The sequence below is a fragment of the Erpetoichthys calabaricus genome, chromosome 13, assembly GCF_900747795.2.
Source record: "Erpetoichthys calabaricus chromosome 13, fErpCal1.3, whole genome shotgun sequence".
Lineage (NCBI taxonomy): Eukaryota > Metazoa > Chordata > Cladistia > Polypteriformes > Polypteridae > Erpetoichthys > Erpetoichthys calabaricus.
The window spans coordinates 84,764,533-84,789,636 of record NC_041406.2 but is presented as its reverse complement, the minus strand read 5'-3'; the positions used below and the strand labels follow the sequence as shown (position 1 = coordinate 84,789,636).

General features: G+C 38.0%; 1 protein-coding gene across 1 annotated transcript in view; it reads left to right on the top strand.

Annotated features, from left to right (window-relative positions):
- The window catches only part of atp9b (ATPase phospholipid transporting 9B), a 320,223-nt gene that overhangs the window by 288,537 nt on the left and 6,582 nt on the right, over positions 1-25,104 (top strand). The window contains exons 21-28 of the mRNA XM_028817197.2: positions 2,630-2,719; positions 3,111-3,255; positions 6,634-6,698; positions 12,274-12,429; positions 12,634-12,698; positions 13,065-13,173; positions 17,913-17,970; positions 19,790-19,993. Coding sequence (XP_028673030.1) covers positions 2,630-2,719; positions 3,111-3,255; positions 6,634-6,698; positions 12,274-12,429; positions 12,634-12,698; positions 13,065-13,173; positions 17,913-17,970; positions 19,790-19,993 — 892 coding nt within the window. The remainder of the gene's footprint in view (positions 1-2,629; positions 2,720-3,110; positions 3,256-6,633; positions 6,699-12,273; positions 12,430-12,633; positions 12,699-13,064; positions 13,174-17,912; positions 17,971-19,789; positions 19,994-25,104) is intronic.

Genomic DNA, 25,104 nt, shown 5'->3' with positions numbered 1-25,104 from the left:
AACCAAAACTTACAGTTTGGTTTAATTTTTGTCCCTGACGCACTTTATTCGCTCACTGTTGTTGCTACCATATAAGTACAACATTAAATCTTGTGGATGCTTCACTTTTTCTTTTTCACATCAACTGCACAGCACTCTGTATAATACCATTAAATGAGAAGGCTCACATATTACATAATGGTCACATACAAGTCCATGCCAAAACACATTGCCTTTAAGGCACAGATATACCATCAGATTTCCAGTTTCCTTCTGTGCGCTTATATTATGTTTAAATGGATTTGCAAGTGTCCTGCTAATTTTTAGCTCACTACTAAGATCAGTAGCAGGATTGTCCCAGCCAAATTCGACTGCTACAACTCTGTGTTGTCACACTGTTCTCGCAAAGCATCATGGGGAGCTGGGAAAAAAAAATTGTCAAAGTCAGCCACACAGCGAATTCCCAGGAAAATATTCAGCGAACAAGGTCACCGGTGAATGCAGCATATTTGCTGCAAAAAACACTTTGGCGCATTTCGCCAATCAACACTAATAGTAACGAATGACAATGCTTCTGTTTTCTTTACTGATGATGCTTTAAACTGGTAGAATTAGGTATTGTGGGGTCCCCCCCAATATTTTTCTTTGCATCTTTTTACTTATATTTTATCCACAGCCTTGTTTATTGGAGGCAATTCATTCTGTTTCATTAGCACAGGTCATTATTACATAGTGAAGTTTTTTGATACTGATGGAGGGACCTTTTAGGTGGTATGTGGCAGTATCAACAGCACATCCTGTATTTGACTCTTTATCAATTGTCATTTAATGAAAATCCTATTTGTACTGCTGTAATTTGATTGTTCCTTCCAGATTATTTCAAAACTGTTACATTTTTGCCTATGTCTGATCTTAATGCCTATCACATGCTCTGTAATGTAGATTACAAATATCATAAGTATAGAGTAAGATGACATACTAATGCTAGTAGAAGTCATGGGCAGCTAAAGCTAAACTTGTAGTCATGGGGTATGTCAGATTTTCTGACGGGAGTTGCTGTTCGTGTCGATTTAAATGACTGAAAATCGCTGGCCATGTGACATGTATCGATCTAGTGGCACCCTTCCAGCACACTTGTGCTCGATCAATTTGTGACAACCAATGGTGTGCTACCTGTCAGAGTCAGCGCTCTACATAAGGTTAATAGGTGTGGTTAGTTCAACGGCATGCTCGGCCCTTTTTTCTTTTTTCCATTCTCTCATGGTGTGTAAATCACAAGACGTCAGACAGATGAGTCTTTCTGCTGTTTGCAAAGTCCAAAACAACCGCATTCCTTATTTCTCTTCACTGTGTTATCTGCACTGTACGTCCAGCTGAGCATTCATTGGTTCGTCAGCTGTTATGTACACAGAGCCCGCTCCTATGACAGGTTTGATTTTGTTAGAACGAGTCGTGTACTAGTTGGAGTATTCACTGGCTGTGTCACACTATGCAACTGAGCCTCCTACTGGCAAAGATTATGTCAATGAAAGCTATATCTGAAAATCGCTGTGAAAGTTGTGTAATGTGTCATAGCCTTTAGAGCAGAAAACAAATGTAGTCTTATAGGTGCAATACTCAACTTTACAAAATAAAGTACAAAAAAGACACATCACTGAATAATGCTGCACACTTACTGTGTTAGGCTGCCTGACATTAAATTTGTGTGACACAGAAAAGATCAACAGTCAGTCTAGTCCAATCAGCTTCTAATAAATTGTTGGTATCAATGAACGTCTTATAAATCCTGAGCCCCCAATATTTTTCCGTTTGTACAATTAGAGTAATTAAGCATTGCTCTGTTTCTAGTTTATTTTTGTTTTATGTAGTTTTTATTTGTTACTGTTTTCATCTTCATAATCATAAGAGAACAAAATAACATTCAGCTTGGCATATGAAACTTATATACACACTCTTTTTGTTTTATCTATTTATGTCGTAATTTATAGTAGGTGCCAAGTGCTCTCAGGGACCACTTCATGACAATAAAAGCAATGAAAAGTGCCATTTTATTATTTTGGTGTATGGGAAATTATCTAATTTCATTTTAAAAAAAAAGCTAATCTCCTGCTTATTGTAATACTGAATTATGAACTGGGTTACTTTGAAAGAATCTCATCTAGGTCAGAAATGAGTAAGTGGATCAGATTTTCTATATCCCTTTTTTCTTTTGTGTATTTATATCTATAAAATCATGTTTTATTATAAATAATTGGGCCATTTACATTTCAGAAACAGCTGTCATTGTTTCCTCCAGTTAAACATGTTAAAAATGATTTGAAATAGGCCATGGAATTAGATTACTGTGCAAGATATAAACAGTGTTGCTCCAATGACATTAAAAAGAAGTTAATTTACGCTGAGTGTTATAAGCAAATGTATTAAATCTTATTTATAGATATAGATATTTACACATAGCTGGCGGCAAGACCAGTCTAAACTATCCCGCTTCGTATTTCTTCTCCTTAACTAGGGTACCTTAAACAACCTGTGCTGTAACTATTCTGACAACATAAGTTTTCCTGTTATTTCTGTGTCTGTTAATATTTACTATAAGTTTTTAATAACTCACTGAGAACTTCTTGTTTTGTTTTGGTGTAATTTATTGCAGGTATCAAATCGAAGTGAAGCACATTTAGAGCTTAATGCCTTTAGAAGGAAACATGACTGTGCTTTAGTCATTTCAGGGGACTCTCTTGAGGTAACAACTGCATGCTTCATACCCTGAAAGTCTACATTAGATTAATCAAAAAAAGCTGCAGCCCAGTATCCAGACACTCTGCTAATTGAAAGACTAGACAGAAGCCTTTCTTCTTTCCTTTAATGCATTGTTGTACTTCTTGACATGTGTATGATTTATTAAATATTTCATTAAGAGACTGAACTGTTGTCTATATGAGGTCATCTTAAAGTAATGATGATAATTTGTAAAAAGCAAGAATTGTGCCAGATATTCCTCTGCAGCTGTGCTTTCCTTGTTTCCTTTTTATTCCCTTTACCTTACAGTCTCCTGGGGTTTAATACTCTTTACCATGTTCGATATACAGTATACTCTCATCAGTTCTCAGCAGGGATGTTTCCTCTTGTTCTAGGTTTGTCTGAAGTACTATGAACACGAGTTTGTGGAGCTGGCTTGTCAATGCCCTGCAGTGGTCTGCTGTCGGTGCTCTCCCACTCAGAAGGCTCAGATAGTAAAGCTACTGCAGCAGCTCACTGGCAAGCGTACTTGTGCCATAGGCAAGTGAATACAATTCAAGTGCTTTTGGGCATGGGCCCGGGAGGAGAGGGGTTTTTTTTAATGTTAAATGTTGTGAACCACTACATCTTCATATCCACTCATGTTGAGTGACATTACATTTAGAGAAACTAGATTAGTCCCAGGTGGTTGACAGCCAAGAGTCACGGTATATTTTACACAGAAATAAGCATGCGTTTACGTGCAGTTCCTCCCACATCAACAAGATGTATCTGTTAAGCTTACTGCTCACTCTTAACTGACTCCGTGTGCTTGTGTGATGAAGTGATGTACCACCCAAGGTTCGTCTCTGCCTTGTTCATGACGATGCCTAATGGACTGTAACCTCCAGCAACCTTATAATATTTTACTGTGGTTCAGAAAATGAAAGAAGGAATGGGCAGGATTTGCAGTTATTGAGTGCTTGATAGTTTCAAAATGCAATATGGAGAACAGGGATTCCCAAACCCGGTCCTGGGGACCCCCTGTGGCTGCAGGTTTTTGTTCCAACCAGCTTCTGTTTTTAATTGGACTCCTGGGTTAATTAAGTGAACTGTTATTTCCCAAGTTCTGTGTTTTGGTAACAATATAGAAATTAGAAAACTAAGTTTAGTTAAAAAATGTATATATAATAAAATGTACTAAGCAGTTATATGGGGGAAAATGTGTTTTTCTTTCTTTTTAATATTCTACTTTTCCTGGTGTTTTAATTGTTTAATTAATTCATTATTTACTAATTAGTGGGGCTGACACTAAAGTAGTTGCAGCCTTTCATGATTCAATGTTGTTGCCTGGGTGTCTGCTCTGCTAGTTTTTAATTGTCATTGTTAAGACAAAATGAAAGGAGCAAACTGCACAGAGAAAAGGTGAAATATAATGAAATCAGCAAATGAGAGTTAAGCATTTAAATTTAGAACAAAAATAGAAATATTTATAAATTTCTAATTAATGTAAAAATCATGCTGCGGTGCTTTTCTGAATGTAGAATAAGAGAAGAGGAAAAAAAAAAATACCAGCTAATTTGATAAGTGTTATCAGTTGTTGTCACTGATTATGAATCTGGTTGGAACAAAAACCTGCAGCCACAGTGGGAGTTTGGGAATCCCTGTCCTAGAGCATCCCACCTGGGAGAGAGTCAACAGACATCTCTCACGTGCAATGGAAAAACCTAGTAACTGCCATTTTCTTTCAAAATTGAAGGTTTTTTTTTATAGTTTTTGGAGTTGCTAGGTCTTTCCTGACATTAAAAGGTAGTGGTGATGGCCAAATATGTCTTCATTCCAGTGATAGCACGATGGAAGAACAACAACATTTATTTATATAGCACATTTTCATACAAAAAATGTAGCTCAAAGTGATTTACATAATGAAGAAAAGAAAAATAAAAGACAAAGTAAGAATTAAATTAAGACAACATTAATTAACATAGAATAAGAGTAAGGTCCGATGGCCAGGGAGGACAGAAAAAAAAAAAAAAAAAAAAACTCCAGACGGCTGGAGAAAAAAATAAAATCTGCAGGGGTTCTGAGGCCACGAGACCACCCAGTCCCCTCTGGGCAAGAAGCTAGTTTGTACACTGTATTTTACATACTGCAAGACAAAAACCTAGCAACTCCACTGACCAATGAGGATAGACCGCCTACCAATGAAAATGTTGGTTTATGATCACCTGATTTAAATGGTACAACTGCATGATTTAAATGGCAGGTGTTGTTTATTCATGAAAAAAATAATATTGTGTACATGAAAATCAGAAAAAATGAAATCCAGAGATTAATTATAGGGGCGACATCATTTTCTCAACTTGAAACATGAAAGATGTTCCATAGTTGGTGAGATCTCTTTTGTGTCCTGTGGTCTGCTACCATGGAATTCTTCCTTATATTAACATTTCCAGTATATAAGCTAGTTAGAGAAAATCTCCTTTATTTGTTTCTCCTCCTCTTGTGGGTCCTTTTTACTTTCTCATATACAAACTATAGGGAAAATATTGTAATCCAAAAATTCCATTTCGAGATTTTGATGAATGTCAACGTTTTAGACCTCCCCAAGCCCGAAAATACCATTTTTGGAATTATGTCTCTGTGTGTGTGTGTGTGTGTGTGTGTGTGTGTGTGTGTGTGTGTAAACACAATAACTTGAGTGCGCTTTCACTTCGGTCAACCAGATTTTGCATACAAGCATTAGGTAAAAAACGTCAATTTCTATCAACTTTTGGGCTATTTCCGCTAACCGGAAGTGGCACTTTACCTTTTATTCATACAGCTGCAGAGTCTGATTTATTCAACTTTACCTTTATACTGTTCAATAACTTATTAATTTGATTTGATTTGTTGTTGATGGTTCTTTAATGTGCGTAATATAAAAATATAATCAGTCTTGCAGTTTACACCTCAAATATCCATCTCCATATCTAAGTATACAACAAAGTCAAGGAGAAACCTCTCCCAATTTTTTACTACTTAACCAGAAAATACCCTCCCCTGGTAACAGACGACACATGGCAAAATCAAGCAGCAGCACATTGCATTTTGTTTGCCATCTACATGGGTTAATTCACATTCAGAAATGAGTCAGTGTCAGCTATGGGTTACAGACTAGACAGAGTGTTTCTGGGAAATGAGCCAACTTAAGAGATGCATCATTGTCTGTTTTGTGATTTCTACAATCTGACAATACTCTAAAATGTTTCTACAAATCATCCGTCAATTTTCTAGCCTTTCTGTACAGTTTAGGATCACAGAAAACCAATGTCTATCCTGGCAGCTTTGGGCACAATGCAGGAACAGACCCCAGCACTCTTACCCAGCTCCATGCTCAGTCACACCAAGTCAATTTATAGTCAACAATTAGCCTAACATGCAAGTCTTTTGGATGTCTTAGGAAAAGTGGAGTACCCCATTGGAAAACCCAGGCAGACAGTGGGAGAATCTGAAGAGTCTGGAGCACTGAGGCGACGACTAATGACTAAACCACTGTGTGTCCCTTACAACAAATCCTTTCAAACCCTCAAGAAATAATCAAAGTTCTAGTTTACTACTTTCAGTTAATGTTAATAGATAAAGTGGGGTCACTAATCCCAAAAGCAAGGAAACTCCACACGGTTGAACTTTGATACCAGATTTCTACTTTGAAGCAATGTTTTATGGTGTTGTTTTTCTTTCTTTCAAGTCAATGACTTAGAAAGTGTTAATTACAAATTGTAATATACACTGCAATTATTGTGATTCATTTTAATTATATGTATGTTTTGAAATCTGTACTTAAATATAAAGATTTCTGCCCAGTCTCTGCAGACTAAAGACATGTAAATATGTGGCCTGACAATTTTAAAACGAAAGTTGGCAGGAGTAATAATCCAGCTCTGTTTTGTTTGGCAGGTGATGGAGGGAATGATGTCAGTATGATCCAAGCAGCTGACTGTGGAATCGGAATTGAAGGGAAGGTAAAAGTGCACCACTGAAAATATTATCAGCAAGACTGGCTTGTTTTACCATCTTCTGTTACCTTATGCAGTTACCACCTCTCAGTCCAGTCAGTCAATGAGACTGTGGTTTCATTACTAAATTGCCACTCTTTACAAGCTGTCATTGATATTGACATCTCCAGGAAACTTGATATTACTGCTGGGAGAAAAATAATATGATACATTTGCTTATTGGTTGGGCACATCTAATTTGCAATATCCAAAATTAGTATTGCCCCCTCCTTTATTAATCTCTTTAGAGCATGTGTATTGCAGGAGGAACACATTTCCTCTGGTAATCGCTATAGATCTGATTGACTTTAACACTCTTATAATATTAAAGAAAGTACCCGTTGTGCTAAGAGCTTACTTTACCAATTGGCTGATTTAAGTGATACACTTACATTACTGCAGTAGGTGGAGCACAGCAGATTTTTCCAGTGGATTTAAATAACTGCCACTGCTGGTATTGTGTAACAAGTAGCAGAGGGAAAAAAAATGCAACACCTACTTTTGTACTTCATTAATAAAGTGTAAGTATTTCCCTAAGTTTGTTTATTACTTTTGCAAGAGCAATCCTTAAATCGCAATATTAATGAAATAATAAGTCAAGTGATTGACTGATTATTCTTCATTCCTCTAAATTATTCAGTTTCTGTGCAAGGTTGTGGAGGGATGGCACAGTGGTTGGCATATCTCACTTCTTAAAGGCGTTTAATTTAATTGGTAAATCCAGAGTGACTCAGCATGAGTCCGAGTGTTGTTTGCAGAGCACTGGCATCTTGTCCCACTCATGCTTGGTTGTCTGCCATACACCCAGTGCTCTGGCCTCTTGAGGTAGAAAATGCAGGTTCAAAAAGTGGAAGGATGTACTGATATGTGCAGATTCAAAAATAACTGTTATGCACAATATAGATATGTTAGTCGAATTCTTTATGCATGTGGTTTGTTCTAATTTGTCCCATTCATTAATAGTATGCGCTTTTATGTTGAGATTGACAGAGACGATCCGGGAATCAATCAGTAAATTAGTATAGTAAAAAACTTATTATGCTTCTTTTGCCTGCACCAGCTGCATCAAGCCTAGAGGCTATTAATATCATCAAATTCTTTCTTTTCCATAGATCCTTTGCCAAATTTTTCTACATTCATTTTCATTTGTTGTGTATTTTGAAAGATTCTGATCTCAATCTCCTTTTCCACATCTTAAATGTTGCTCACTTGGATTTTAGTTCACTCTGGATGCCAACAACTCACATAGTGTACTCTCAATATTGCTTGATTTAGTTTGTTTTTCAATCTTCAGTGTACTGGTTATGACTGCCTAGCTTTGAATATAGATATGGAGTACTGGTTTCCAGGCTTCTTTGATCTGACAGGGAGGTCCTCTACGGAGCACACTGCTGCCTTTCCCAGATTAACCCTGAAACTTGTCAAGTAAAGGCCTCGGCGCCGATACAAGAGGAGAGAGAAAGAGAAATGCAGAGAGAAAGCATATCAATGGACGCAGATGGCTCCTTTAGCTTACTGAGTGCTGTGACCCAACATTGATGGAAACATCTGGCTGTAGCGACTGAGATTTATTCAGACTGCTCAGAAGTAACGCAGTGTATGTCCGCCACCTGCAAACTTCCCCAGTTTGTTGTTTTCTGCCACACTTGTTCATTACTTTATACACTCTACTGTCCCCTTGCCTTCTCTTTGGTGGAGGTTTGTCTGTGTCTTATATGTTGATGCCACTTTGTTTCAGAACTTTACTGCATTTTTATCAACTTTCTAGCAATTTCCATTCTTCCTATTCTGTTAAGATTTTTACATATCGCGTTGTAACCTTTAAAACAGCCCCCTGTGAAGTACAGATTGTAGTAACTTCACCTCATTGTTGTTAATTACAGTGACAAACTGCTCTGATACGTTTTCACTTATCAGCTGCAGTTCTCTTCCTTGTTGCCAGTTATTAAGTACACCACTGGTTGCTGTCTTTACAATACAAGAACATCAACCATTTTGATGATATACAATTTAATATTGTTTACTTGCGCAGCAGACCTGCTGACTACAAAGAGGTGACCAAATGCTAAATCATGCCATACAGCTTTTATGTTTGTCAGGAAACTCTTGATCAATAGGAAATAAGAACCACATGATATCCAGTTGTGGGACCCAACAGGAATAGTAGAGTTCATGTCCCAGGTGCTCCCTGTGTGGAGTTTTCATGTTCTCCCTGTGTTTGTGTCGGCTTCCTCCTATAGTCTAAAAAATGCAGGTCAGATGGATTGGTGATGCTGAATTGGCCCCCGATATGTGTGTGTGTGTGTGTGCGTGTGTTTGTTTGTTTTCACCCTGCAAATGGCTGACCCCCTAGGTTTTCCCTGCCTTGTACCTGATGTTTGCATTAAATAGACTTCAGTCTCCCTCCCAGCCTGCTAAGGATAAATGGGTTTAAAAAAATGGATGGGTGGATGGCAGCCAGTTGTCCCAGAAGTTAGGAGACGAGAAACTGAAAAGGAGGGGTATTTAATAAAGAATATGCACAAAAAATATATTTTTGCTATATACACTTACAATTTGGAATTTAAAAGAAATATCATACAATTTTGATTTGAAAGAAAATAAAATATGGTGAAAAGTACTAAATATCACTTTTATCTTGGCATATCCTTTAGAAAATAACCCCCCGTCCCCCCTTTTTCAGTTTCTCCTCTCTGTAAGTTTTGGTTTTAAAAATATTATTCTATATTTATTTCCATGTACTTAAAGAAGACATTGAATATTAAATTCGGTTCCACAAGTATCTTGTATATAAACATCTACGCGTGGACCTGTGTGTGTGTTTCTCAGGCCCGGAAGTGAGAGGTAGAGTCGGGGTAAGGGCTCCATCTCCGAGGATATGCAAGCGAGGCAAGCATGTCGGCAAAACGAGACCTCCAAAGAAAGAGTCACTCGCTTAGAAATGCAGAAGACAGGTAAGCACATCGGCAAAATGAAACCTCTGATGAAAGACAAAGTCGCTTAGCCGCTAATAAGCAAGCAAGACCAGCACATCAGCAAAACGAAACTTCCGAAGAAGGAGTCACTCGCTTAGCAGCTAATACAGAAGCGAGGTGAGCACATCGGCAAAATGAAACATCTGAAGAAGGAGTCACTCACTTAGCATCTAATACAGAAGAGAGGCGAGCACATCAGCAAAACAAAACCTCTGATGAAAGACAAAGTCGCTTAGCTACAAATACGCAAGCAAGGCTAGCACATCGGCAAAACGAAACCTCCGAAGAAAGTCACTCACTTAGCAGCTAATTCAGAAGCGGGACGAGCACATTGACAAAACGAAACCTCTGATGAAAGACAAAGTCGCTTAGCTACAAATACGCAAGCAAGGCTAGCACATCGGCAAAACGAAACCTCCGAAGAAAGTCACTCACTTAGCAGCTAATTCAGAAGTGAGGCGAGCACATTGGCAAAACGAAACCTCTGATGATAGACAAAGTCGCTTAGCCGCTAATACGCAAGCAAGTCTAGCACATCTGCAAAACGAAACCTGAGAAGAAGGAGTTACTCACTTAGCAGCTAATACAGAAGAGAGGCAAGAACATCGGCAAAACAAAACCTCTGATGAAAGACAAAGTCGCTTAGCCGCTAATGAGCAAGCAAGGCCAGCACATCGGCAAAACAAAACCTCCAAAGAAGGAGTCACTCGCTTAGCAGCTAATACAGAAGTGAGGCGAGCACATTGGCAAAACGAAACTTCTGATGAAAGACAAAGTCGCTTTGCTGCTAATACGCAAGCAAGGCTAGCACTTCGGCAAAACAAAACCTCCAAAGAAGGAGTCACTCGGTTAGCAGTTAATACAGAAGTGAGGCAAGCACATCGGCAAAACAAAACCTCCGAAGAAGGAATCACTCACTTAGCAGCTAATACAGAAGCGAGGCGAGCACATCGGCAAAACGAAACCTCTGATGAAAGACGAAGTCGCTTAGCTGCTAATATGCAAGCAAGGCCAGCACATCGGCAAAACAAAACCTCCAAAGAAGGAGTCACTTGCTTAGCAGCTAATACAGAAGCGAAGCGAGCACATCGGCAAAACGAAACCTCTGAAGAAGAAGTCACTCGCTTAGCAGCTAATACAGAAGCGATGCGAGCACGTCTGCAAAATGAATCCTCCTAGGAGAGAGACGCCCAGAGTAGTTCCTTTCAGTTACCTGACATCTCTACATTTCTATTTTTTTTTTCTGACAATTTCAATAGTTTCTAGGACCCGCTTACACAGCTAATTTTATAATAAAAACAGAGATATTCTACCTAGCAGTAATCTACCACTTCACCCTTAAGGCAAAAAGCTCAACCCTTGCTTTTTAGAGCAAACATGCAGTTGCAAAGGACTTGCAAGGAAAAAGCAATTGTAATATATTGTACAGCTCAAGCAGAACTACACTTGCAGTAAGCTGCCACTTAAGCAATTGCACCAAGACCTCCCCCACAAGCATTGGCCAAGGACCACCCTCTTCAGCAGCAATGTTATTTCAAGTATACTAATGTGAGAGTAAAATTAAAGTAGTTGAAAGTGTACGGAGCTCCCTCTGACAAATGTAATGCACACCAGCGCAAAGTGTGCCCTAATATATACAAAGTAAATACACGCATAAAAACGTGATATGAAGAGTGGCAAATGGAGTGACTGGTGGGAGAAATGCTCAGAGATGGGGTGATTACTGTCATTTCTTGGTTTTATTGCCTCTGGTCAATTTTAGCATATCATTTGTTGTGTTACATGTAAAATAAAATAAAACTCTAATCATTTTGTCACTTTGAAATCTGTAGATGAGATTTGTCAACCACTGTTCTTTAATTTGGCTTATGCATTTATAAATAGCTTGCATTTTACTGGCATATTAACCAGAACATTGAAATTAGTAACACTCTACTTATTGTATAAACTGATATGAAAAAATAAAACACCATTCAAATAAGCCAGTGTGAAAACATTAAAAAAAAAATATGCTCATCTTAATTCACTTATTTCTGCTACTTGCCATCTTTTTGTATTTTCCAAATCCTTTTTTCCTTCAATTATCGTACCCTTTTGATTCACTTCAGAGTTGTAGAGTCTTCCCCGGCAACACTGGTTTCACACGCAGCTCTGGATGGGCCGCTGGTATTTATTTTTCTGAAGCCCCCAACCATTAATGCATTTTTATACCCGGAACTCAACACAGCATGTTATTAAAAATTAAAAAGTTCAGTGGTTTGTTGCGTACACTGTATCTGAATATCTGTCATCTTAGTATATCAGCAAATTAATGTGCTGACAACCTGCAAGAATATACAGTAAGCAACAGATGTCTTTTAAGTAAACATATTACAAATGCCAAGCATTTTTTCTTTTGTTTTTGTCAAGCCGGCGAGAACAAATCTGAGGCATTTTACTTCTTCACCCACTTGTCATGGATTGTACCCCTCCTGAAACGATGCACACATGTGGATTTGCACTACAGAGTTAATCCACCTTTTAACTTTGCCAGTGATGTATGTTTTTGGCTACTTTTGTCTCCTTAGGAAGGGAAACAAGCTTCACTTGCTGCTGATTTCTCAATTACACAATTCAAGCACATTGGCAGATTATTAATGGTGCACGGCCGCAACAGCTACAAACGCTCTGCCGCACTTGGCCAGTTTGTCATGCACCGAGGCCTAATCATTTCTACAATGCAGGTAACGTGTTCTCTGTTTGCTGTAAACATTTTTGAAACTGACAATGAGAGCGCTGTATTGCCAGAAGCACTCAGGACTGTAATTATTAATCGGTTTTCATTTTAAATATTATGAGGCCAGCTATGGTATTAAACAATCACAGTTCTGTGCTCTAAAGAAAATCTAAGGATTAACTCCATTAACTCTTTTTTTTTTTCATTCTAGGCAGTGTTTTCTTCAGTGTTCTATTTTGCATCTGTTCCTTTATACCAAGGATTTCTCATGGTAGGGTAAGTGGCTTTTGTCTCTTGCTAAGTGGCACTTTTGATTTTTCCCCCTCTTTTCAAGGGGTTCCAGTTTTTGTTTAAAAGATTATCTTCAAAAAGGCTGTGAAATCAAAGGAGCGAAGCAAGACATATTGTTTCTAAGCCAATTTAAATATCAGCATCTAATTTGTTAACATTGCCCAGTTACAGACTGTAGTATAAAAATCCTAATATCGCATATAACTTGCCTTGCTCATCATTACTGCATGTAGTGTGTCTTGATTGAACACCACATCCATAGCACGTTGCAATAGAAGTAGATAAATGCACTTCAGTACAGCACACAAGTGGTTTAATTACAGGACTATTTTGCCTTTTTTTTTTTAACAGATACGCAACAATCTACACCATGTTTCCAGTTTTCTCTCTAGTCTTAGATCAAGATGTAAAACCTGAAACTGCACTGCTCTATCCCGAACTTTACAAGGACCTGACAAAGGTAAGAACAAATGAAGTGTTCAAATGGGGGACCCCCAAAATCATACCTTGGAAAATACAGACACATCAGCAAGATTGTATGCTCATCTGTTTCAACAAGCTTTAAATGAACCGTGTGTCTAGATAAGATCCACTGCACTCTTGCAATTATTATTCTTTTCATAACCGAGCAGGAAGACTCCCACTTTATTTTTGTTCGTCCAGCCAGAGTAATTTTTTAATACTAGTGTCTAGGTCAGGCTAACCTTGGTCAGGAACGGAAACCAAACTTCCTTATTAAAAGTTTTCTTGAGTTTGTACTATATTATTTAATAAATCTTGCTTTTAGTGTCTGCCAGCTTTTACAAATCATGAACTATTTATCCTGTATACAGTATGTGTGTACACGCTGTATTACCAGTCTTTGTTTTATAGTACGTTACAGAAAGCTTTAGGAAAGAGATAAGAGAGCACAATATGGCATTGTAATCTAAAATTCATGAATAAAATAAATGGAGTCTTGATTCTGTTTTTCTGTGCATTTTCACTCACGATTCAGTGTGCCTTTCAGTGTTCCAAAAATTAAACCTCCTCCAGACCGTCATGTCTGTCATCATGAAACTTTCTCATATTTTACTGTTGTAGAATCAAATTTTTAAAAAGTCACTAAATGGCATAAAAGCATGATTATCAGAGGTGGACAAGCCTAAGTCAAATTGCACAATGTCATCTTGAAACCTCACATCAACTAATATTTGGATCATCGCCTATCGAAATTATCAAAAGAACTGTGATATTTGCTACTGTCTTCCTGTTATGGATAATCCTATAGTGTTAAGACGCTTTATTGAAGATGTCAGGTGTTTGTTAAAACTCATTTCTTATTAAACAAAAAACATTTTTTTACTTAATTGTGTATTTGAATGTTCTCATCTTTATTCCTGTTATCATTATGCTGCATGACAAATATGAATATTGTACTTTCCAATAAGACTTTTTGTGAATCTGAGTGGATAAACAAACATGATCTATCACTTTTTTGTTAAAATTGCCCTTATTTTTATCTTAGTGTTTTTAAAATAGATTCTTTTTGTTAATCACAACTATTTGCAGATGTTACATGGTTATCTGAAGGTTCATGATTAATTAGTCACTGACTAAAACAAAAAGGCTAAAAATTTTGCAGTGAATAAAAGATGAAGCCAAAAAAGTATCGCATCTGAATAGATTCCCATGCACTAAAACTCTGGCAGCAGTAAGCTTGTTTTCTACATTTTAGAAAGAGGTAAATGCCTCTCTTTTATTGAGACTGCACAGGGCAAGCCATCTGATTAAGCAAGAACGTCAATCACATTAAATTAAGGAACTGGTCAGAACAAAAGCCTGCTGCTTCTCTGGGCTTCTACAGTAGTAGCCTGGTCGATTAAAGCCAGCAATTATTAACAAATGAATTAATCTTTAGTCCTAGAATTATTGTTGCAAAGTTGAAAGTTTGTTTGGATGTTGTGTCACAAGATGCACTATTTAGCCAAAAGTATGTGGATACCCCTCCAAATTGTTGAGTTGTTAACATCCATCCATCCTCTTCCGCTTATCCGAGATCGGGTCGCGGGGGCAGCAGCTTCAGTACCACCCATTCTACAGCTAATGCTCGTCAATGAAGATTGCATATCTGTGTGCTTGATTTTAGGAACCTGTTAACAACTCTGAAGAGCTCGGTGACTTTAAACATGGCACTGTCACAGGTTGTCACTTTTACCACGAGTCCATCCATCCATCCATTTTCCAACCCGCTGAATCCGAACACAGGGTCACGGGGGTCTGCTGGAGCCAATCCCAGCCAACACAGGGCACAAGGCAGAAACCAATCCCGGGCAGGATGCCAACCCACCTTAGGACACACACAAACACACCCACACACCAAGCACACACTAGGGCCAATTTAGAATCGCCAATCCACCTAACCTGCATGTCTTTGGACTGTGGGAGGAAACCCACGCAGACACGGGGAGAATATGCAAACTCCACGCAGGGAGGACCCGGGAAGTGAACTCAGGTCCCCAGGTCTTTTACCACGAGTCAGTACTTTAAAATTTCTGCTCTGAAAAATCTTCCCCAGTCAGCTGTGAGTGTTGTTATTGTGAAGTGAAAACGTCGAGGAGCAACAACAGCTCAGCCACAAAGCGGTAGACCATGCAAACTCACAAAGTGGGGCTGCCGGGTGCACGTGAAAATCGCCTTGTCTGTTGTATCTCTCACCACAGACTTACAAACTGCCTGTGGAGGCGACATCATCACAAGAACTGTGTGCCGTGAGCTTCATGAAATGGGTTTCCATGGCCGAGCACCTGAACACAAGCCTAAGATCACAATATGCAATGCCAAGCATTGGCTGAACTAGCGTAAAGCATGCCACCCTTGGACTCTGGAACCATGGGAATGTTCTGTGGTGCAATCAATCACACTTCACTAATCTGGTATTCTGATGAATCTGCGTTTGGTGGATGTCAGGATAATGCTACCTTCTGGGCTCCGTAGTGCCTACAGTTAAGTCTGGTGGAGGAGTGTTAATGGTGGCGTTTAGGTTAGGCCAGTTAGTTCCAGTGCAGAGTGCTGTTAATGCTGCAGGAGACACAGGCATTTCAGACAATGACGATTTTGTTGCAACTGTTTGGAAAGGTCCTTTTCTGTTCCGTCATTCACAAAGTAAGATCCATGGAGGAAGTTGAGTGTCCTGCACAGTGCCCTGACCCCAACCCTATTGAACACGTTTGGGATGGATTAGCATGCTCTTCTCATCCGATATCAGTACCTGACCTCAAAAATGTTCTTTTGACAGAATGGGCACAAATACCCACACACACACACTCCAAAATCTTGCAGAAAGCCACCCCAGAAGGTTGGAGGCTGTTATATCCGCAAAGGAGGATTTCTCCATATTAATATCCATGGCTTTGGAATGGGATATCCAACAAGCCCATACAGGTGTTATACAGTAGACAGGTGTCCACAGGTTTTAGACCATGTAGTGTACTTGTTTGTTCTGTTGTCATTTGTGTGGATGTTTTATTTAACATTTAAGTCAGTGATTCCTGTATCTTGGGTAGGCAGACTCCTAGCATACTTTGGATGGAGTCAAATTTAGGTCTGTTAGACCCATCAGGGTAGTCGGCATTTATTATTGTTGTCTTGATCACTATTAGCAGGGTCACAACATCAAACTCCATCCGTCTGAGGTTGTCATGACAATAAATTCTATTCTTAATATTTAGGCGAGTTGGAGAGAGAGAGAGAGAGAGAGAGAGAGAGAGAGAGAGTCAGAAGCGCAGACATCTGGCAGAAGCTAGGAGTAGAGCCACTGACCCTCCACATTGAGAGGAGCCAGTTGAGATGGCTCGGGCATCTGATACGGATGCCTCCTGGACGCCTCACAGTGAAGGTTCTATGGGCGTGACCAGCTGGGAGGAGACCTTGTGGAAGACCCAGGGCTCACTGGGGGGGATTATATCTTCCAGGTGGCCTGGGAGCGGCTGGGGATTCCACAGTACGAGTTGGCAAGTTGGCCTCACTGCTAACACTTTTGCCCCAGTGACCCAGTTTTGGATAAGCAGTGGAAAATGAATAAATGAAAGAAAGTGCGTTGGCCAACATTAAAATTTTGTGGGGATATCAGTTTTTAATCTCTTGACATGGAATGTGCCAATTCAGTTTTGAGATGACTGGCACAACACTGCTAAGCATAGCTGTTTCAGAGCTCTTAAGGGTATGTGATGTCAGTGTTAGCCCGGATTCTGACATTGTGAAGTCTCTGGTTTTTCTGCCTGTTCACATGTCCCACGTACTCTTGTTTTCTTCCCACATCTCAAAGACCTGCTGGTTAATTTGTGGCTATAAATTGGTCCAGTTTGTCTGAAGCTGCCGGGATAAGCTCAGCCCCCCTCATCGTCCATGATACTGAGTAGGTTTGGGGTTTGAATGAATGAATGATGGTAATGTCTGCTCTTTCTGCTTCTCTGTATTAACCTAAAAATATGAGACCTTTGCAAGATATATCATTTAAAATACGAAAATTGTATTTGAGCCTTGTCATCTTTGTACAAATAATTACATTTTTCTGTCGTCCTGCAAAATATCTTAATCTTTCTGAAACATTTCCACAGTTAGAACAGACAAAGATTCTGTTATTTTTTTTCTTCCACACAGATGCAAAGCACGCTCTTATTATTGTTAATTTTTTTTATCTTTACTTTTTATGATCAGTTCACATTTCTTTCCATTCACTCCTTCCTGGGCCAGCATATTATTTATACACATTGGTAATCATTTGCATCCATCTGGAAGAGTGCAGGTGCAATAAATAGTGGGGTCTTTAACAGATTTTCAAAATTTTTTCCTCATGTGCCTACTCCTTTGAAAGAATGCTTAAAATAGCTTTTTTATTTTATCTTTACACCTCTCTTATTTCAAGTGGTCTTTAATATTGCATTATATCTCAGCTTTTCCCCTTCATCCAAATGATCATAATTGCAGAAACATCCTTCTATAAATGACTTTGTTCGTGCTGGGCATGGTCCTTACAAGCTGATTGCATCTAATAAGCAGGTTTTATTTCCCCTGAAGTGAGTATTTTAAGATGATGGCTTTAGCAGGCAGATCTTAGGGACTGTCTGCTTTTGAGGGTTATATAACTGGTGTAATTAGTTAATCTTCTGCAATAAAGTACTGCTATTTTTGAATAATTCTATTTTTTCTTTGTTTCAGGGCCGATCGCTATCTTTTAAAACCTTCTTGATTTGGGTTTTAATCAGTATATATCAAGGTAAGGCTGTTTTGCCATATCTGGCTAAGTTTCCTGTTATGACGTGTTTGATTCCCACGTTGCAATTTTTTGAGCTTCTCAGTGGCTTGGATTTCCGAATTTCAACAACAGTTGCATATTGCCATTGTTTATTGTGTAAATGGATATTTCAGTAAGCGAGCAGACTTGTGTGAAGAGCACTAAGGATTGGTAGTTTTATTGATGCGTGACATCTCAACAGTTCTGGTTTTAATTAAAGGTTAATACCAAAAAATGAGCAAAATTTTAAACTGCTTCACTATCAAGTTTCATTTATTACACAGTGTTTGCCTCTGTGGAATGTGTACAATGTTAGAAAATGCAATTATGTGATCAGTTAGAGGCCATTAAGCACAATTTATGCAATGTTATAAATAAGTGAAAGACTATCAAAATACAGTAAACATCATACCCAGATGCACTGAGTGGAAAGCTGGAGGGCAACATTTTTTCACAAAACTCTGTAATTGCTGTGCTCACATTTCCCAAATTTCCTGTGTCCTGGTGCTTACTGCCAGCTTCAAAGGTAGTAAATATCCGTGCGGACTGGTGACCCTTTGAATTCGCTTGTAGTCGAGTTTGAAGTTTGCTTCTGTTACAGAACGTGTACTTCAGTATAATTTAATACATTGTTAAATAATGTGTGGCCTTTAACGTCCTTGGAGCCACACATAACAGGTCACATGTCCAGAACACACACAGTTGTGACCATGTGACTTCTGCCATTTATTTTTAATAGATTGCACCGTAGCCTAAGTATTCATTTACAACCCTGCAAATGCCAGTATTTGACCCAGGCAGCTAATTATTAATACAACATTTTAATTCTTCATCAGTAGAAAATAATTTTTAGAAACTTTTTTTTTTCTCTTATTAGTGGGACACAGCTCTTGTGTTTGTTTCATTTACTTTTTAATGTATTGTACATGATGAAATCAGTGCATGAAATATTTTATGATCCTCAACTTTTTTGTAGGTTTAAGTAGAGAAGTGTTTTTGTTTTCTTGTTTGTTTTCCCAATTTAGATTTGTATACTGAGTATACAAACACTTTTGGTCGGTCAGTCAGTCAGTCATTCTCCAACCCACTATATCGTAACACAGGGTTACGGGGGTCTGCTGGAGCCAATCCCAGCCAGCACAGGGCACAAGGCAGGAACAAATCCTGAGCAGGGCGCCAGCCCACTGCAGGGCACACGCACACACACCGAGGACAATTTTAGGGTCGCCAATGCACCCAACCTGCATGTCTTCGGACTGTGGGAGGAAACCCACGCAGACACGGGGAGAACATGCAAACTCCACGCAGGGAGGACCTGGGAAGTAAACCCAGGTCTCCTAACTGTGAGGCAGCAGCACTACCACTGCGCCACCGTGCTGCCCCAAACATTTTAAACTTCTCTTTTATGCATTGTGTGTGTTTTTTGCTGAACAAATAATATCATTTATTTTATTTTGTTCACATGCTTATACAGTCACTCCCCACTGTATTAGGCACCCTTATCTTTTACCCAGTAAGGGCATCCATTGGATTCTTCAAGGTCTGAATACAACAAGGTGCTAGAAACATTGCTTGGGGATTTTGGCCCTCATTAAATCCTGCAGGTTTTTCATCTACAGAGGATTCAGAAAGTCTTCAGACCCCTTCACTTTCTGCACACTTTCTAGTGTTGTAGATTTATTTTTAAATTCATACATTTGCTGTTTTTGCATCGCAATCGGCACTCAATCACCAACTATTGACAAAGTGAAAACGTCTTAATGTTTTTGAAAGCAGTTCTCTTTTTTTTTTTCTATTGCAGGAGGAATATTAATGTATGGAGCGCTACTGCTTTTCGAGTCCGAGTTTGTGCATGTTGTGGCCATTTCTTTTACTGCCCTGATCCTAACAGAGCTACTTATGGTGGCATTGACGATCAGAACATGGCACTGGTTAATGGTGGTTGGTGAATTCCTCAGTCTTGGCTGCTATGTGGCCTCACTTGCCTTCCTAAATGAGTATTTTGGTATGTCTGCAGTATTCATTTTTAATTTTCCTTTTCTCCATTGCCATAGGGCTCTTGCGATGTAATTTTCTAATTTATTTAATCTGGTTAGATGTATAATTAAGGCTAGTGGTAAGCTCTTAGCCACATGTAAAAATGTCTTAAATCCATTAATGTTATTAGTTTCATTTTTTTAAATTATTTATTTCAATTTTTTTTTTCGTTTTTTTTTCTTTTTTAAATCATTGTTTAATTCACCTGATGCTTTACTATACTTTTACATAAAATAAGTTTATGCTTTTTTTTCATTAATCATTATTGGTATTTAACATGTAATTAATATTAGTGTTTTACCTTAGATTTTTGGGCTTTTGCTTTGAAAAAATAAATGTGAATTTCGCTTTTTTCCTGACAGTAAAAATGCCACTATATTTCACATGAGAGAATCTAATCACATAGTGTAGTTATATTTAAAGTTTCAAAACCTCTCCTCTCTGTTCCATTTTAGTCCACTTTCGACTGCTTTGATTTAAGTTTGCATCCCTGAAATGTCTTCATTTCACATGCCATCAGAAATGTTTCCCTCCCGATGTCTACTCTTGGTGAATGAATTCAGCTGTTTGCAAAATATAACACAGTATGCATTAAATTACATTACATGTTTTCATAAAGTTGTAGCTTTGAATTTGCTTTTGATTATCAAATGTGTTGGAATAAACCTCTAAACTCCTATAAAGTATAACATGTAGGGCATCTAAACACATTCAAGTTACCTTTTTTGAAGTACTTTAGGAAAATCTTGTTGGCCGTTTTGCTTTGGTTGCATTTAAATCAGTGCAATGTTTGTAAGCTTTATGTGAAGTGCAAGTTTCAAATTTATAGGAAAACTAAAGCAACAAGAAGTATAATCGAAACAAATAGGAGGTCTTATGAGAAATACATTATTTACAATTAGACATAAAAGTAATCATAATAACAACAGGATTTACTATTTAATTCAACGCTTCTGTCTTTGTGTGTGAGTGTTTGTGTGTGTTCAGTCCCAGGGCCGTCTTAACAACATTATAGGCCCGCGGGCAAAGCAGTACACTGGGGCCTCTACCTACACAACCACTCACAGGGATAAAAATGTAAATGGTCAATACAATTAAACCTATATTTATGTTATTGGTAGTTCCAGCAAAATCCGTGTTTAAATATTAAAAAACATGCTGTACAGTAAAGATTAATCAACACAAACGTTTAAACAATATAACACAAAAATTTCAACATATAAATGATACTCATTTAGTAAACCATACAAACAGAGATCACACAGTATGAAATTACTATGAATTATTTATTATTAATCAAGTGTTCAACACAAACATTTGCAAAATTTCTTTGCAGAGAACTGAGTTGAAGTGACATTAACATATACGCCTTTACATTATGTAGTACGTGAGATCTGTACACATACAGGCACGCGAGGTTGCAGAGGTGACCGTGATACTAAATCTGAGGCGAATTTCAATGTCCGCTTGTAACACAACAACAAATATTTATAGTTTAGTGTAGTATTTATTTATTGACAGCAAGTCACAACATACATAGATTAGCGTGGGGCAGCTGCCCAGCGTGCCCATGCCTTAAGACCAATCTGATTAGTCGTTTTCACTTTGGTGTGATAGTTCAGTAAAAGAGTTAAAATGAGGCATTTCACCCACAGTAAAGCAAATAACGTAATAAGCTAAATACTAACAAGGCTCAACCTGTGTCACCTTCAAAAATGGGAGGCATTCATTAGAATATGAATGATGTTTTCACAGCAGATAATGGTGGTCCATATACCACTGGTTATAATCAAAAAGCGGACTGGAGGCAAGCGGGGAACCTTGAAATGACACGTTCAGGGGCAACTGGGCGACAGACAACTCGGCGAAAAGACAACTTTGGTGACAGGCATCTCGGCGAAAAGACAGCTTGGCAAAAAGACATCCTTTACCAGTTAAGTAATAGTTAGGTTCAAAGAGATTTTTTAATGATATTTAAATGACAACATAGAGCGCTGGAAAATCCACAGAATCACCTGCTTTATGAGAGTCCCAATACGTTGAGAGTAAAGATATTCCTTAAGCCGTACTTTCAGGTCACCTTTTGTATTCTAAATAACGTTATCATACGATTACAATCAATACAATTTATATAAAGGATTAGCGATTTTGGTTGCAGAAGATAATGTAAGGTAGTGTTTGTTCCATCTGCAGAATAAAGTTTGTTTGTCAATTATATACATTTATTTTCAACATTTTAAATCATGTCATTTAAATATAATTAAAAAATCTCTTTGAACCTAACTATTGCCTAACTGGTAAAGGATGTTACCAAGTTGTCTTTCGCCGACTTGTCTTTTCGCCGAGTTGACTGTCGCTCAGATGCCACCAAACCGAAATGACAAAGTCTGAAATTCAGGCTTTATGGAAACGATCGAGAGAGGAAGCAACCAGCAACAGAGGTTGAGACACATGAGGATAACCAAGGATACGCGTAGGCAGAATGCTGAGGGTACACATAATAAGGCAAGAGATATCAAATATGAAATATTTTACATTTTTTGTATTACTTGTCTTCGACAGTTAACATAAGTAGTAAATATCTAATATAAACAAGGAATCTCCAAATCAACCTAACGAATAATCAGTTGCTGGTGGGAATTTACTACGACTGAAAGCCTTTAAGTTTTCAGTAGGCATTTCGACTAGTAACTAAGATTAGAAGAACTCATATTTAAAATTTAAAAATATGCATTTAAATTCTTTGATCAACTTAAATATACTATACATTGCTGTGAGTTACGTGAAAAAACGATTGCAGTATGTGCTATTTTCACAATGATTATTAGACTGTCACACAGAAACAGAACATGTCCTCAGATACGGAGGAGAACATCTTATAATGCTTTGTGTCCACTTCAGTATTTTTTTTTATAAGTACAGTCGGCCAATTTTCTTTTGTTCATGGAACTTTGTAACATCTCACACAGAGATGAATGTTAGTCAGGACTGGATAAGCAGAATCTGCAAACACTGATGATGAGCGATTCCAACTGAGGTTTCTGTCTTCTCGTTTTTCTTTCTTCTTTGCTTACAACAGAATTTTAAGTGCAGTCTAAGTCATGGTTGGTGCGCCTTTATCAGCTGGAGGCAGAGAAATACACCTTGCCTTCAGTAAACTGGGGTACTTGATTATAATTTACCAAACCTTGCATAGTTTATTTACCTCCCCATAACATTGTGGAAGCTAAAATTAACCCAAAGGCTAGACTTTAATCTGGACCAAGTATTTGGTATATTTGGTATAGAGGGTGAGTCAAAATTATGTTAACATTTGAATGGCAGAAACAATTTATTCACAAAACATACTTCATATGTGCAAGATGATTTACAGGAATGTCTCAACCTGCTCACCATCATGTTCAACACACAAAAACCAACGAACAACAGTACCATTTAAAGCCTGGACACACATTTTGCGGGGAATAGATGATACCACAGTCCTTATTCTGTCCATCATGTCATTGATATCACGAACTTTCGTGCAATACATGCGCTCCTTCACCTTACTCCATAACCAGAAATCACAGGGTGTCAAATCAGGGGAGCGTGGAGACCATGGCAATGGTCCACCTTAACCTATCCGTCAACCTGGAAAGGTGTGGTCGAGATAAAAAGAATCCATTAGTGTTAACATAATTTTGACTCACCCTGTATGAATCTCTTCAGCACTACCAATATTTGCTATTTTGCCATCTACAAGAATGACAAAGCAGTGTATTTTTTTAGGTAAGGCTGTATTGCTTCAACTCTCCTGTAGATGGTGCAGTACACATGTTATCACCGCTGCAGAGATTTGTATACCTAGAAATGGTTTACCACAATGAATAATTTTGTACTGTAGTATCCAGGATTAACCCCCTCACCTCTAAGGACAGGTAACTGACAAAATAAAGTTAGCTCCTAATTTGTCTGAATGGGGTGTTGGTCTGCTGAATACCATTGAAACAACTTCTTCGTAAGTTAGCAGTGGTTCTGCAGGTGTCCTGAATCGTATATTAGAGATCTCACACCATGAATCTATCGTTTGTTGTTGCTACCCCAGATACAACTCTAAAGTCTTTTAGCCTGGGATATTTTAATTGTAGCAACATGGTATATGTGGTTTACATCTTAGATTAGATTAGGTAAACTTTATTAATCCCAAGGGGAAATTTACATGCATACTGCAGCATAAATATAAAAACAATAATAGTCAAACAATATTTAAAAATAAATAAAATACATATTTTATAGATATGTCAAAATGGTATTTCAAAATAAACTTTGCAAATGCCCCAGGCGGAATCATTGAAATGCTTGAGATGAGAGCATTGAGCAGAAAAGAGCCCCAGAGGCCCTTCCGTGGTGGAGTGAGCCTATGGCTACACGTGTTCCAAGAGAGCGCCTCCTGGAAGGGATTTTCACGATGGCATCCAGTTTTACCCACCATCCTCTTTTCTACAACAGCTTCCAGTGCTCGCCCTGTGATGGAGAAGACATTCGTGATAAGTTTATCAAAATGTACACACCGCTGGTGGATGAAAACAAGGTGGTGGTGATACTTGTAACCAGATGATTTCTTCACTGCTTGGATTCTTTATGCCATTTATACCTGCATTTTTATCACTCTTTAATTTAATATTGTTTTTTATCAATATGCTGCTGCTGGAGTATGTGAATTTACCCTTGGGATTAATATAGTATCTATCTATCTATCTATCTATCTATCTATCTATCTATCTATCTATCTATCTATCTATCTATCTATCTATCTATCTATCTATCTATCTATCTATCTATCTATCTATCCTGCCTACTATACTAAAATTAGGATCTATCTATCTATCTATCTATCTATCTATCTATCTATCTATCTATCTATCTATCTATCTATCTATCTATCTATCTATCTATCTATCTATCTATCTAGCCTACTATACCAAAATTAGTATCTCTATCTATCTATCTATCTATCTATCTATCTATCTATCTATCTATCTATCTATCTATCTATCTATCTATCTATCTATCTATCTATCCTGCCTACTATACCAAAAT